At 38.0% G+C, this 16,246-nt stretch overlaps 1 protein-coding gene across 1 annotated transcript in view; it reads right to left on the reverse strand.

The window, feature by feature from the left end:
- Positions 1 to 1,678: 1,678 nt before the first annotated feature.
- LOC128703688 (collagen alpha-2(IV) chain) overlaps positions 1,679 to 16,246 on the reverse strand; it is a 208,302-nt gene continuing 193,734 nt past the window's right edge. The window contains exons 29-31 of the mRNA XM_070101287.1: positions 10,316 to 10,493; positions 6,973 to 7,087; positions 1,679 to 3,167 (exon numbers count right to left, since the gene is read on the reverse strand). Coding sequence (XP_069957388.1) covers positions 2,835 to 3,167; positions 6,973 to 7,087; positions 10,316 to 10,493 — 626 coding nt within the window. The 3' untranslated portion in view covers positions 1,679 to 2,834. The remainder of the gene's footprint in view (positions 3,168 to 6,972; positions 7,088 to 10,315; positions 10,494 to 16,246) is intronic.

The raw sequence follows: 16,246 nt of genomic DNA on the forward strand, positions 1-16,246 counted from the left end.
GAAGTTTTAAAGAGACGCCAGAAACAGAGCTCTCTGGACAGTTTTTTTTGTGAGACAGGACTCCAGTGACTCTCAAGGTGGTCCTAGTGGCATTAAGAAACAGAGAAGTAACCCCAGAAAAGCAATTGGTACCCGAGGTGTTGATGGAAGGGGATTCCCCTTCCAAACAGTAATTCATCCAATCAGTCTCCTCCAGTCTTCCATACACAAAGAAGAATCGTCAATAAAGGTAAGTGTTATTCTGTTAATGTTTAATTCATCATGTGCCACTGTATTGTTTATGTACTACATCTATTTCATGTAAAGCAGCGCTGTATAGTCCTTGTGGCTTAGCGCTTCTTTTTTGATTATAATAATAATAATATTTCATGTAAAAAAAAATTTTGTTTTAATACTTCTGGGTGTCAGAAACGGATTAATTGAATTTACATTATTTCTTATGGGGAAAATTGATTCGTAAATTGTCCATTTCGATAATAGTCCCACTTCCAGAACGGATTATGTACGATTATTGAGGGACCACTGTAGTTCTCATTGTTTTGTATATGTAAAACTATAATTAATCTTTTAAAAATCTATTTTTTTGTGAATATTTTTGGAGGTCTGGAATGGATTAATTGTATTTACATTAATTTTTATGGGAAATATTGCTTTGAATTTAGTCCGTTTCAAATTTAGGCTGACCTTCTGGAATAGATTATGGCCGAAAAACAAGGTTCCATTGTATCATATAATCAAATTAAGTGCTAAATACAAGAGGGTCACACTGCACTGCTGGGAATTATGTGCACAGGTGATGAGGGAGTGAAGTGCAGTTGAGAGAAAAAAAGTCACAGTTGTTTCACTAAGTTTATATTAAAAAGCTCGAGGACCAGGTGATCAGACTGAGGAAGGAGGGGAGCTCACAGGAAGCAACCAGGAAGTATGTGAGGAGCTCAGCTCAAGATTCAGGGAGGTATTCAAAATGGAGACAGAGAAGCTTCCAGCAAATTTAGAGAGTAGGGTGCACCAGCAAGTGCTGGACACACAACCTCAGAGGAGGTGAAGAAACTGCTGGATGAGCTAGATACCTCAAAGGTGGTAGGTCCAGATAAAATCTCTCCATGGGTCCTGAGAGAGAGAGCAGATTCAATGTGCCACTAACAACAATCTTCAATAAATCTATTGAAATGGCAACTGCCTGAGGTGGGGAAGACAACAAATGGAGTCCCAATTTTTAAGGAGTCAGACAGGCAGCACTAAACTATAGATCTGTATTGTTGACATGTATAGTACATAAAGTTATGGAGATTATCAGAAGTTGTGGAGCACCTAGAAAGAAATGGGCTCATACACGACATCACGGCTTCTGGGAAGGGAAATTCTGCATCACAAACCTACTGGAGTTCTATGGTAAGGTAAAAGAAGTTAGACAGGAGAGAGAGAGGGATGGGTGGACTGCATCTTCTTGAAATGTAAAAAGGCTTTCAATACATTGCCACACAAGAGTGGTTGAAAAGCTGAAGGAGTAGGCATAGAAATTATTTCCAGGGAATGTGTTGTACTGTATATACAGTATCTTTGCATTATGTGATTACTTTACCAGTATATATATAAACTTTCATGATCAAATGCTGTAGTCTTAATTACTATAATCAAAGTACTGTATTCCTTTAATTTAGGATAATGAAAAAAACAGTTAAAATTATCAGAATGATAATTTTTTTATTTTCTAAGAAGGAAGTGGTTTCATCAAGAGGTCAGGAACAAGGCACTACTCAAAGTACAGTGGACCCCCGGTTTACGATCAGCTCCCAATGCGACCAATTATGTAAGTGTATTTATGTAAGTGTGTTTGTATGTGTATGTTTGGGGGTCTGCAATGGACTAATCTAATTCACAATATTCCTTATGGGAACAAATTCGGTCAGTACTGGCACCTGAACATACTTCTGGAATGAAATATCGTAAACCGGGGGTCCACTGTATATTATTAAAAATTCATAGGAAACATATGTACAAATATTTGTAGTCTCTAACTTTATAAGACATCTATTTTACAGAATTCATTTTTACTGGCTAAGATCTGTTAACTTATTTCATTTACACTGGTATCATACATAAAATGGCAGTGAGCAGACATTGTAACTTAAGATTAAAAAATGGCTGACTTGGATAATACAAACTTTCATTTACACAATAACATAGCACCACTTTTTTCACACAGATGTAAGCAAATAATTTTCAAACAGGTAGCTGTATACTAAACACTTTGTGATACAAAGAACAAAAAGTATAAACCACAGATAAGAGCATATTATATCCTTAAGGATAAGAAACTTGTGAACCAGATTAGCATTCAAATGAAGGTATTAATTAAAATAGAACTATAGAATGCAATTCACAAATAACCCCACACTTAGGAAACCTGACCATTGTTGCCCATCCTGGACCATTTTTAAGTTTAAACTTGCCAGTGGCAGCACCATGGGGGACTTGGGGGCTTTGGCCTCCCAAAAATTTCCTTGGACCCCTATAAAAATATTAATGCTGCTTCAAAACAAATCTAGTTCCTCTTCCAACCAGACAGCCACCCCTAAATTCCCAGAATAGAAATTTTGGCACCACCATGACTTGCCAATAATTCAGAACAGTCCAAAACATCCTCATAAGTTTCCTAAGTACAGGTTATATGCAAAATGCTCCAGCCACAGTATTGTGACATTTACTTTTTTATCAAAAATAAATTTGTTTTTGTAATAATCTGAATTCATTTTCTTTTACTGTGACAAAAAAAAAAATTAAGGCTAAATAAATTTTGTAAAAAAAAAAAAAAAAAAATAAATAAATAAAAATTACCCACCAAAATAGTATCTATTGCTGAATGGATCAGCCCTGATTTCTGGTGGAGGAGATGGAATTACAGGGGCACCACTCCTTTTTCTCATACAAACATTACAACGACTAACACGTGTTTTAAGATCCCCAGCCTTCAATGTTTGCTGTTGGGGTTTTCGGAATTGTTGTTCAAGTTCAACTGTTGCCAACCAATAGGAAAAGGCAGATGGGAATAAGTTGCAGGTACCTTGCCCAGTGCATTCAATAAATGGACTTGAACGGAAGTCCTCAAGACATGACCCAGGTGAGATGAGAGACTGGCCAGCACCTTCTGCTCCTGAGTCAGTATGCTGCAGGAAAAAAAATTTGCTAGTATAGTACAGAAAATATTAAAATAATATATTTAAATTGTAGTTCAAGTACAAGTGGATTGGTCTGGAGGAGCACAACTGTAAAATTTAATCAAGGATGGCACTAAGGGTAGTGCCAAAAGTATCTCCAAAGAGGAAGTGTCTTAATGTTGGTGAAGAGCTCTTCAAATTAAATTTTTCATTTCTTTTTTTGTGGTATAAAAATAATGTAGTATACATGTAATAAAACACTGGTAGGCACAAAAGAAAATCACTAGTATGCAAAGTATTTCAAGCTACCCTCTTCCTTGGATTAAACATAATTGCCAATCATTTTCTAGGCACTGAATGACTATGGATTTAGCACTTCCTCATGAATGTAATAATAATAATACTAAAACTGTCTTCATATTTTAGGGAATGTATGATAGTATAGTGGTACCAACATTCTTATATGGGTGTGAAGCATGGATTGTGAATTTTTCAGTGAGAAGGAAGCTGAAAGCAATGGGGATGTCATGTCTAAGGGCAATGTATGATGTAATTATGCTGAGACTTTGTAATGTGGAAATTAGGAGGTGTGGAGTTATTGAAAGTACTATTCAGTGTGCTGAGGAGAGGTGGTGTTGAGATGGTTTGGTCATTTCAAGAGGATGGAGCAAAATAGGATGAAGGGCATAAAAATTTGTAGTGGAGGGAAGGTGGGGTAGGGGTTGTCCTAGGAAAGGATGGAGGGATTAAAGGAGGTTCTGTGTGCAAGGGGCTTGGACATACAGCAGGCATCTTTGAGTGTACTAGATAGGAGTGAGCAGAAACAAATGATTTCTGGGATCTGACCAGCTGTTGAACTGTGAGCAAGTTAATATTTTGTGAAGGGACTCGGGAAAACTAGTTAGCCAGATTCAAGTCCTAGAGGTGGTAAACACACTAAAGGAGGGGTCTGGGATTTCTGCTGTTTGGAAAGACATCTAAAATGTCGTATTTGCACGACTCTGGTAAGGCAGTAATACAGGTCCACATCCCTTTATCCGAAATTCAAAAAGTTCCGAAAACCAAAGTTTTTTTGTGGAGTGTGGAGCATCAGTCATCTTACTGCTGGGTCAGGCTGCTACTTGGCACATGACCCAGCACTGACAGCCAGAGTGGTAGGTGTCAGTTGTGTCTCAGCACTTTTAGTGTTCACACGTGTGTCTGCTGTTCACTGATATTTTGTGTTTGCTTTTTATTTTGTGACTGCTTAATTTCACTGTGAAAATGTCAAAAAGAGCTGCAGATACCCCTATGGGTAACAGTAAGAAAAAGAAAAGGAAGCACCTGACATTATCAATAATGCAGAAAGTAGAGTTACTGCAGAAGCTTGATAGTGGTGTGTCAGTGTGGCACCTTACTGAAGAATATGGTGTTGGAACTACCACTGTTTGTGATTTCAAGAAACAGAAAGACAAGTTACTGAAGTATTATAGTGACAGTGATGACTAAAAACTAATGAAAAATAGGAAAACACTGCATAGGGCAAAAAAAACGAAGATCTTCACTGTGTGCTAATGGAGTGGATTCGACAACGAAGAAGTGAATGTACGCCACTGACTGGTTTGTTGGTCATGAAACAAGCTAGAATATACCATGAAGAACTGAACATTGAAAGCGAGATTATGGCAATTTACTCAGTTAAAGAGAGATTGCTTAGACAGAAACCTATGTTAATAAGACAGATGACACCTGAAGAAGTCTTTAAAAATGCTGTCTGTCATCATCTTGAGAATCATATTCCTGGTCTATAATTATCCCATTATTTCATTTATCAATATTCTTTTTTTTTTATTAACACATCAGCTGCTTCCCACCAAGGCAGGGTGGCCTGAAAAAGAAAAATTTCATCATTCACTCCATCACTGTCTTGGCAGAGGTGTGCTTACACTACAGTTATAAAACTGCAATATTAACACCCCTCCTTCAGAGTGCAGACACTGTACTCCCCATCTCCAGGACTCAAGTCTGGCCTGCTGATTTTCCTGAATCCCTTCATAAATGTTACCCTGCTCACATTCCAACAGCATGTCAAGTTCTGAAAACCATTTGTCTCCATTCACTCCTATCTAACACACTCGTGCATGCTTTCTGGAAGTCCAAGCCCCTCGCACACAAAACCTCCTTTATCCCCTCCCTCCAACTTTTCTTAGGCTGACCCCTACCCCGCCTTCCCTCCACTACAGATTTATACGCTCTCGTAGTCATTTTATTTTGTTCCACCCTCTCTACATGTCCGAACGACCTCAACAACCCTTCCTCAGCCCTCTGGATAATAGTTTTGGTAATCTTGCACCTCCTTCTAATTTCCAAACTACGAATTCTCTGCATTATATTCACACCACATACTGCTCTCAGACATGACACCTCCACTGCCTCCAGCCTTCTCCTTGTTGCAACATTCACCACCCATTCTTCACACCCACATAAAAGTGTTGGTATAACTATACTCTCATACATTTCCCTCTTTGCTTCCACGGACAAAGTTCTTTGTCTCCACAGACTCCCAAATGCACCACTCACCCTTGTCCCATCATCAATTCTTGATTTACCTCATCCTACATAGACCCATCTGCTGACACGTCCACTCCCAAATATCTGAATACATTCACCTCCTCCATACTCTCTCCCTCCAATCTGATATCCAATCTTTCCTCACATAATTTTTTGTTATCCTCATCACCTTACTCTTTCCTATATTCACTTTTAATTTTCTTCTTTTATATACCCTACCAAACTCATCCACCAATCTCTGCAACCTCTCTTCCGAATCTCCCCAAAAATGTATCATCAGCAAAGAGCAACTGTGACAACTCCCATTTTTGTGTTAGATTCTTTATCTTTTAACCCCACACCTCCTCCCAACACCTGTGCACTCACTTCTCTCTCTATCCCATCTATAAATATATTGAACAACCATGGTGACATTACACATCCTTGTCTAAGGCCTACTTTTACTGGGAAATAATCTCCTTCTATCCTACATCCTCTAACTTGAGCCTCACTATCTTCATAAAAACTCTTCACTGCTTTCAGTAACCTACCTCCTATTCAATACACCTGCAACATCTGCCACACTGCCCCCCTATCCACCCTGTCACTTTTTCCAAATCCATAAATGCCACAAAAACCTCTTTACCTTTATCTAAATACTGTTCACCTATATGTTTCACTGTAAACACTTTGTCTACACACCCCCTATCTTTCCTAAAACCACCTTGTTCATCTGCTATCCTACTCTCTGTCTTACTCTTAATTCTTTCAATAATAACTCTACCATACACTTTACCAGGTATACTCAACAGAATTATTCCCCTATAATTTTTGCACTCTCTTTTGTCCCCTTTGCCTTTATACAAAGGAACTATGCACGCTCAATTTATCAATATATTACTCTATAAATAAACTGTAGTAGTATTTGTAGTCTATTTGTCCCACTTAGGGTGAGTATTCATACGTTTTTGCTGCAGTGTTAATGTTTGATTATGGGGTGCTGCCCTAGACCCCACCTTCATTCTGAAATTCGAAATATTGGTCCCAAGGGTTTCGGATAAAGGGATGGGGACCTGTAGTGTGAATGATGGTGAAAGTGTTTCTTTTTCAGGTCACCCTGCCTCAGTGGGAGACAGCCAGTGTGTTAATAAAAAAAAATTATTTTATAATGATTCTTCATTGAAATACAAAAAATAATGATTCTTTACACTTAACAGAATTATTTGTAACTGTACTGTATTAGACTTCAAGAACCGAAGACAATTAATTCAAGTTTTAAACTTACCATGATGAATGAGTAGCCTATCCAAAGTGATTCCCATTGTGTAGGGCAATCGGGAACCTCCAATGTTTGACTGTGGACAGCAATTACAACTGATGGCGCTTCACACACAACACATCTGGGAAGATAAAAATCCCAATATAGTAGTTTAGTACATGGTGAATAAGACATGTGCAACACTTGGATACAGTATCTTCATTTGATAGACAAGGTGTTTCACTGCTGCTACATATAGTTGTCAATATGTATATCCTAACCATGGAGGCAAAGAGAGGAATACATCATAGTGGATGTAAAGCATGGGTTTTAACCCTTTCAGGGTCGACAGGCCCTCTCAGAGACTTGTTCTCAGGGTCGGCCAAATTTCAAAAAAAAAAATTCTTATGAAAAGATAATCTTTTTCCCGATCATAATGACACCAAAAGTATGAAATTTGATGGAAAACTTATGGAATTATGCTCTCGCGAAGTTAGCGGTCTCGACGATGTTTACGCATCGGCGATTTTGCCCACTTTGAGCCCTATTTTCAGCCAATTCCAGTGTACTAGTTGACAAAAATCATAACTATTTCGTTAGAACTCCATCTTTTCTATCGAATGAGTACAAGAAACCACCCATTTACCGATTTCAACTATCCAATACAGTGGTCAGAATTTAGCAATTTTGCCAATTTCACACAAATTCCAAAGGTGCCAATTTCCGAATAGGGTCCAGAATAAACAAGAAGGACTTTCCTGGCACTAAAATAACATTTCCTCTGTTCATTAGTCATGTCCCCACGCCCCTCTTACATTCTTTTGCTTTCCACTTTGAATTTTTATTCTCACAAAAAAATAGAAGATTTACTGTTATGAAGACTACTGCATTAGTGTAGAAATGGTATAAATAATATCAGTGCACTTGTGAAAGAATATTAGACTCACCAGTTAACGTGTATTGGACGCATAGCATGATTTGTTTACTTCTGAACTTTGGTAAAAATCAAACATTTCTGCTACTTTGAGCTCAATTTCAAGATACTTTTCATTGTAAAACCAGTCAAAATCATCTCAATTTCTTCCATTCTATAAAATGAGACCAGGAAAACTAGAATACAACAATAAATACCATACGAAAATACAGTGCAAAGTCGCTGTTTTAAACCAAAAACACGGTCAGTTTTTTTTTTCTCATTACGCACTGTGTGCTGCAGGATTTTTTTTATACCATGCACACTGACCACATAGATCCATTCTTTCACATGTAGGCCTACCAGCTTTCTCTCATTAGATTTGAGGGCGCTAGAATTTAGGTGTACCAGTACGTCAAAAACCCTGGTGTGCAAGCCGTACTAGTACGGCCGAAACCCTGAAAGGGTTAAATGTAGCAGTGAGAAGGGGGCTGGAGGCAAAGGAGATGTCATGCCTGAAGACAATATGTGGTGTGAATATTATGCAGAGAATTCATAGATTTGAGATTAGGAGATGCAGGGTTACTAAAAGTATTATCAAAAGGGTTAATGAGATGAAAGTTTCTTTTTTTGGATAACCCTACCTCAGTAAAGGAGATGGCTGGTGTGTTAAAAAAAAATTATTTCCAGGCAAGACACACTCCCTTCAAATATTTTTTAATACACAAACCATCTCCCACCAAGGTAGTGGTAACCCAAAAAGGGAAATGCATTACTCAACATTCATTTAATAAGGAATACACAGACATCATTATTCCACACATTGCAATTCAAAATTATTATATGCTGAGCACAATATGAGCTTTAAAATAAGTATGTTCGTATGTGCATTATGCCTGCATTGTTTTATACCTAAATATTTAACAACTTTTTGCTAACACTTAAATTTGAATTTTAACAGGTAAAAATCTAGTGCAATAAATACAGTGCTTTTTCTCCTTCATTCATTTTAATGTGGTACACATATAATGCACAAAATATCCATCTGTGTCTAAAACAAAACTAAACTGTCCAATTGTGTCTAAAACAAAACTAAACTGTCCAGTTACAACATATTCAGTTCTTGCACTGTAGGATGATAATGATCAAGTGGGAAGATATATCTCATTATTAAATAAAACATGTGGTATTAACTCCAAAGCCCATGAATTAGTTGCCATCTGTTAAACTCATTATGCAACAAAATATCAAAAGTTCATAAGTAGAAAAGGAGTTATAATATATGTATTTTAAATATAACTGACAAAAATTTTGTTTACAATGTAACATTTGAATGAAAGTTAATCTTTTCATCCAATCAACAATGATCTTGCTTTCTTAGTTTTAAGCATAAATTTTAAAATTTTCATATTAATAAGAAATCCTAAACATTGATGAAGATTCATCCAGTCTTTATAATCATCTGGGAACAAATAAGCAAAACAAGATCAACTTTGCCTACTATTAATAATAGGTACAGAAATCCTGCTCATATGGATATTGAATGTCTCATTGAGATATACATAAAGGTGACTACTAAGGCCTGAGCTAAATGATGTACATGTAGATGTTAAAAAATATTAACCTAAAGACTGCTACAAATCTTAATAAAAATTAATCTGGTGCTTGAATAGTTTAAAGGAAAATGAGAATGACTAGAAAACATATTTGAAACAAAATCTGATATATGTGGTGTTCAGAAGTACAGCGGATCCTCGAATTTTCATCATCCCTTTTCTGTATGTAAAACTACAGTTTTTTTTTTTTTAACAAGTCGGCCGTCTCCCTCCTAGGCAGGGGGACCCAAAAAGAAAATCCCCAAAATGAAAATACTTTCATCGTCATCATTCAACACTTTCAACTCACTCATACGTAATCACTGTTTTAGCAGAGGCACCCAGATACAACAGCTTAGAAGCATATATAAAGATACAATATAAAAAGTGACCTGAAATAATATAATCAACTCCATATAGAATATAATATCAGGGCCCCAATTATATATATACATACCGTCCCATCACACATCCCTCCAAACTGCCAGTATCCTAAACCCCTCTATAAAATGTATTTTGTGTTAATATTTCCCATAAGAAATAATGTAAATCCAATTAACCCATTCCAGACACCCAAAAATATTAACAAAAAATACATTTTATAGAGAATAACTACAGTTTTACATACAGAAAAGGGATGATGAAATCTGAGGGTCCACTGTATAGTAATTATTTAAGAAATTTGTATCCTGAATGAAAAACTAAATAGAAATTTAATAACTTTTACCTTCTTTATGTCAGTATGGCTTTTAAGAAAACTGGTTATAAGGCTCAATTTTTTGTATTATTACAAAGACTCAATTATGAAAAGTGCCCTAACAATTTTCACAAGACGCTCTTTCAAATATTCCATTTCACTCACTTTGAAATATATTTCTCAATTTCTGGTCCTTGAATGGGTGTCATCATCATTGGCATTGGCTCAGTGGTTGATAGCCAATATGAATAATCGTTCCTCTGAGAGTAGTCACACACATTGTTGAGGTTGCAGAAGAGATATGGCATAGTGCTGAATTTCTTCAGACAGCTTCCTGGAGCACCTGTTATAAATACAAATACATTTCTTTTATAAACAGTATTGTGTAATACAACTGATCCCTGCTTAATATACGTTCACAAAGTAATCTTGAATGACGAAAAATCTCTGAATTCCTCCACTGAACCTTTGCACTCTCACACTGATCTATGATGACATCAGTGTCACTCACATAGATCTATGTTTTAAGCATGGCATTCTGAGATGCTGTGAGCAGTAACTTTGGCCTAGGCATAAGAGAATGGATCTGTGCAGTGTGTGTGCACAATATATAAAAAAAAAGGGAAAATGTTTCTTGCTATCAGATGATAGAATGGAAGACACACTATTGAAATAGAGGTGATTTTGGTTGATTCAGCTCAGAAGCAGCTTGAAACAGGCCTCAAACTGGAGGAAGTATTCAGTTTTCATGATTTTCCTATGCAAAAGTAGACCCCCCCCCCAGTCTGAGTTATGGATTTTTACTAGGTCTACTTCAATTATTGGGATGGCCTAAACCATAACAAATCTTTTTTGTTGTATTATAATAATCCAAGAAATAGGGTAAAACTTGGATTTTTTTTAGTGATGGACTGAAAATGGAGGGAATAGGTTACATAGGAGAGGCCTATGGACAAGATTAATAAACAGGAGATAGTGCTAGTAGTTGTAATGCCTACAGTGTTAATTTTGAACTCTATTTTTAAACTGGAATTTGTTGATTATTATTACAGCTAGCCCTCCACTTTCGCAAGCTTTGAACATTAGCGAATGCCCAATCATATTTATCACACTGGCCGATTCCCACCAAGGAAGGGTGGCCCGAAAAAGAAAAACTTTCACCATCATACACTCCATCACTGTCTTGCCAGAAGGGTGCTTTACACTACAGTTTTTAAACTGCAACATTAACACCCCTCCTTCAGAGTGCAGGCACTGTACTTCCCATCTCCAGGACTCAAGTCCGGCCTGCCGGTTTCCCTGAACCCCTTCATAAATGTTACTTTGCTCACACTCCAACAGCACGTCAAGTATTAAAAACCATTTGTCTCCATTCACTCCTATCAAACACGCTCACGCATGCCTGCTGGAAGTCCAAGCCCCTCGCACACAAAACCTCCTTTACCCCCTCCCTCCAACCTTTCCTAGGCCGACCCCTACCCCGCCTTCCTTCCACTACAGACTGATACACTCTTGAAGTCATTCTGTTTCACTCCAAAAAAGCATGGGAAAACGCTTCCCACCGTGTCTCTACTACCCTCCCTCTTACCCCCTCAACCGGCAGCCCGCCAGTCCACCACTCACTCTGTCAGTGTCCAGTTACTGTTCGTGTCAGTCATGTCCAGTTACTGTTCATATTCTACTGTACACGTGTGCTTGTGTGGTGGTGCATGTATGGCCCCCAGGCGGTCAGCAACCGCTATTGATGAGCCAACCCCTAAGCGGTCAAAGAAAGTCATGAATCTGGAGGAGAAGGTGAAATTGCTAGAAAAGTGTAGGGCAGGTTATTTGAGCAATTATGCCATTGGAAAATTATTTAATGTAAACGAAAGCACAGTATGCTCTATCAAGAAAAATGAGGTGAAGATAAGGGTGGCACTAGCATCTACTGCTCCTCCCTCAGCCAAGTAAGTGTCACAAGTAAGAAACAGTGCAATGTCTAAGATGGAATCAGCATTATTTGTGTGGATTTCAGACCAAAATAGAAAAGGAAATCCCATAGACAGCAATGCAATTCGTGCAAAGGGAAAGACTTTGTATGATACATTGGCTAGTGATGAGGCTAGCACCAGTGCAGAACCAGGATGTCCTACCATCACCCATCCTGACTTCCTAGCAAGTAAAGGATGGTCTGATAAATTTAGGAGATGGTTCTCCCTGCACAACCTGAAGATGTATATACAATATTTTACGATGTTTTCATACGTCTTATGATTGATCATGGATCAATAGGTTAAGCAAGCAGTATTGTTAGGCTAAGTAAATGCTATTCTTATATTTCCCTACAATATATTTGCACATCAAAACATTCACGAATGCTACAGTATAGTATTATATATTTTTTTTTTTTCAACAAGTCGGCCGTCTCCCACCGAGGCAGGGTGACCCAAAAAAGAAAGAAAATCCCCAAAAAGAAAATGCTTTCATCATCATTCAACACTTTCACCAAACTCACACATAATCACTGTTTTTGCAGAGGTGCTCAGAATACAACAGTTTAGAAGCATATACGTATAAAGATACACAACATATCCCTCCAAACTGCCAATATCCCAAACCCCTCCTTTAAAGTGCAGGCATTGTACTTCCCATTTCCAGGACTAAAGTCCGACTATATGAAAATAACCAGTTTCCCTGAATCCCTTCACTAAATATTACCCTGCTCACACTCCAACAGATCGTCAGGTCCCAAGTACCATTCGTCTCCGTTCACTCCTATCTAACACGCTCACGCACACTTGCTGGAAGTCCAAGCCCCTTGCCCACAAAACCTCCTTTACCCCCTCTCTCCAACCCTTTCGAGGATGACCCCTACCTCGCCTTCCTTCCCCCATAGATTTATATGCTTTCCATGTCATTCTACTTTGATCCATTCTCTAAATGACCAAACCACCTCAACAACCCCTCTTCTGCCCTCTGACTAATACTTTTATTAACTCCACACCTTTTCCTAATTTCCACACTCCGAATTTTCTGCATAATATTTACACCACACATTGCCCTTAGACAGGACATCTCCACTGCCTCCAACCATCTCCTCGCATTTACCACCCAAGCTTCACACCCATAAAAGAGTGTTGGTACTACTATACTTTCATACATTCCCTTCTTTGCCTCCATAGATAACGTTTTTTTGACTCCACATATACCTCAATGCACCACTCATCTTTTTCCCCTCATCAATTCTATAATTAACCTCATCCTTCATAAATCCATCCACCGACACGTCAACTCCCAAGTATCTGAAAACATTTACTTCTTCCATACTCCTCCTCCCCAATTTGATATCCAGTTTTTCTTATCTAAATCATTTGATACCCTCATCACGTTACTCTTTTCTAAGTTCACTTTCAACTTTCTACCTTTACACACATTCCCAAACTCATCCACTAACCTTTGCAATTTTTCTTTAGAATCTCCCATAAGCACAGTATCATCAGCAAAAAGTAACTGTGTTAATTCCCATTTTGAATTTGATTCCCCATAATTTAATCCCACCCCTCTCCCAAACACCCTAGCATTTACTTCTTTTACAACCCCATCTATAAATATATTAAACAACCATGGTGACATTACACATCCCTGTCTAAGACCTACTTTTACCGGGAAGTAGTCTCCCTCTCTTCTACACACCCTAACCTGAGCCTCACTATCCTCATAAAAACTCTTTACAGCATTTTTCAAATTCAAATTCAAATTCAAAGTTTATTCTCTATAAAGATTACAATGTTGAATTTACAGAATTTGGTTGTTGTGTGGTTTACATGTAGTTAAATAATGATTACAGAGTGTACCACTAGAACGCCTAGCATGGCTAGGCATTTCGGGCAGACTTAGTTTAATTCTTTATTTTAAAATATTACAAATTATGAGGTAAGTTGGTATTATGGCTAAGTGACTAAATACTAGTTTGTGAGTTTAGCAATGTGAATGCTTTTGTTTTGGCACAGTACATAGTTTCAGTATTGGAGTATCATAGGATTCATTATTTTAAGATTGAGATTAATATTTCTGTTTATGGTCAAATGGGTGAGTGAGTGTAAGTGTGAACCACCAGGTGGTATTCGTGTAGTTAGTTGATGGGGTTTATCAGGGAGATAAGATGTTTTCTAATGGTAGTTTTGAAGGTGATGAATGTGTCTGCAGTTCTAGAGTTCTCAGGTAGGGTGTTCCAGATTTTAGGGCCTTTGACATACATTGAATTTTTGTAAAGGTTTAGTCGGACATGGGGAATGTCGTAGATGTTTGTGTCTGGTGTTATGCCTGTGGGTTCTGTCACAACTATCAAGAAAGCATTTTAGGTCAAGGTTGATATTGGAGTTTAAGGTCCTGTAGATGTAGATTGCACAGTAGTAAGTGTGGATGTACTGAAGAGGGAGTAAGTTTAGATCTATGAAGAGTGGGGGGGTGTGTTGCCAGGGATGGGATTTAGTGATTATTCTTACTGCAGCTTTTTGTTGGGTTATTATTGGCTTTAGGTGTGTTGCTGCAGTTGATCCCCAAGCACAAATAGCATAGGTGAGGTATGGATAAATAAGTGAGTGGTATAGTGTGAGAAGGGCATTTTGCGGCACGTAGTATCGTATCTTGGAGAGGATCCCAACTGTTTTGGATACTTTTTTGGTTATGTGTTGGATATGGGTGCTGAAATTCAGGTTGTTGTCAAGGTATAGGCCTAGGAATTTGCCCTCATTATGTCTGGTAATTAGAGTGTTGTCGATCTTAATGTTAATTTGTGCATCTCCTGCTCTGCTACCAAACATAATATAGTAGGTTTTGTCAGTGTTAAGCGTAAGTTTATTGGCTGTCATCCAAGTCGATATTTTGATCAGCTCCTCGTTAACAATGGTGTTGAGGGTGGCAAGATTAGGGTGAGAGATGACATAAGTCGTGTCGTCAGCAAAGAGAATGGGTTTCAGGTGTTGGGATACGTTTGGAAGATCATTGATGTATATGAGGAAGAGCAGGGGACCAAGGACACTTCCCTGCAGAACTATTAATAACTTACCACCTATTCCATATTCTTGCAACATCTGCCACACATTGCTCCCCTATCCACTCTATCATATGCCTTTTCTAAATCCATAAATGCAATAAAAACTTCCCTACCTTTATCTAAATACTGTTCACATATATGCTTCAATGTAAACACTTGATCTACACATCCCCTACCCACTCTGAAATCTCCTTGCTCATCCGCAATCCTACATTTTGTCTTACCTCTAATTCTTCCAATTATAACCCTACCGTACACTTTTCCTGGTATACTCAATAAACTTATTCCTCTATAATTTTTACAATCTCTTTTGTCCCCTTTCCCTTTATATAAAGGGACTATACATGCTCTCCGCCAATCCCTAGGTACCTTCCCCTCTTTCATACATTTATTAAACAAAAGTACCAACCGCTCCAACATTATATCCCCCCCTGCTTTTAACATTTCTGTCATGATCCCATCAGTTCCAGCTGCTTTACCCCCTTTCATTCTACGTAATGCCTCACGTACCTCCCCCACACTTACATTCTGCTCTTCTTCACTCCTAAAAGATGATATACCTCCCTGACCAGTGCATGAAGTTACCGCCTCCCTTTCTTCCTCAACATTTAAAAGTTCCTCAAAATATTGTTGCCATCTACCTAATACCTCCCTCTCCCCATCTACTAACTCCTCTACTCTGTTTTTAACTGACAAATCCATACTTTCCCTAGGCTTTCTTAACTTGTTTAACTCACTCCAAAATTTTTTCTTATTTTCATTAAAATTTCTTGACAGTGCCTCTCCCACTCTATCATCTGCTCTCCTTTTGCACTCTCTCACCACTCTCTTCACCTTTCTTTTACTCTCCATATACTCTGCTTTTCTTATTTACATCATATTTACGCACCAAACATTCGCGAATTTTCAAGATTTGCGAGAATCTTGATCCCCTAACCCTTGCGAATGTGGAGGGCCTCCTGTATTATTAAAATTAGTCAAATTACCCAATTCAGTGCACCTTACAGGACTGACCCTTTGTTTGTTGGTACCCCCAAAAATCACTGTCAAACTGAAAAACT

The sequence above is a fragment of the Cherax quadricarinatus genome, chromosome 76 (genome assembly GCF_038502225.1).
Source record: "Cherax quadricarinatus isolate ZL_2023a chromosome 76, ASM3850222v1, whole genome shotgun sequence".
NCBI lineage: Eukaryota > Metazoa > Arthropoda > Malacostraca > Decapoda > Parastacidae > Cherax > Cherax quadricarinatus.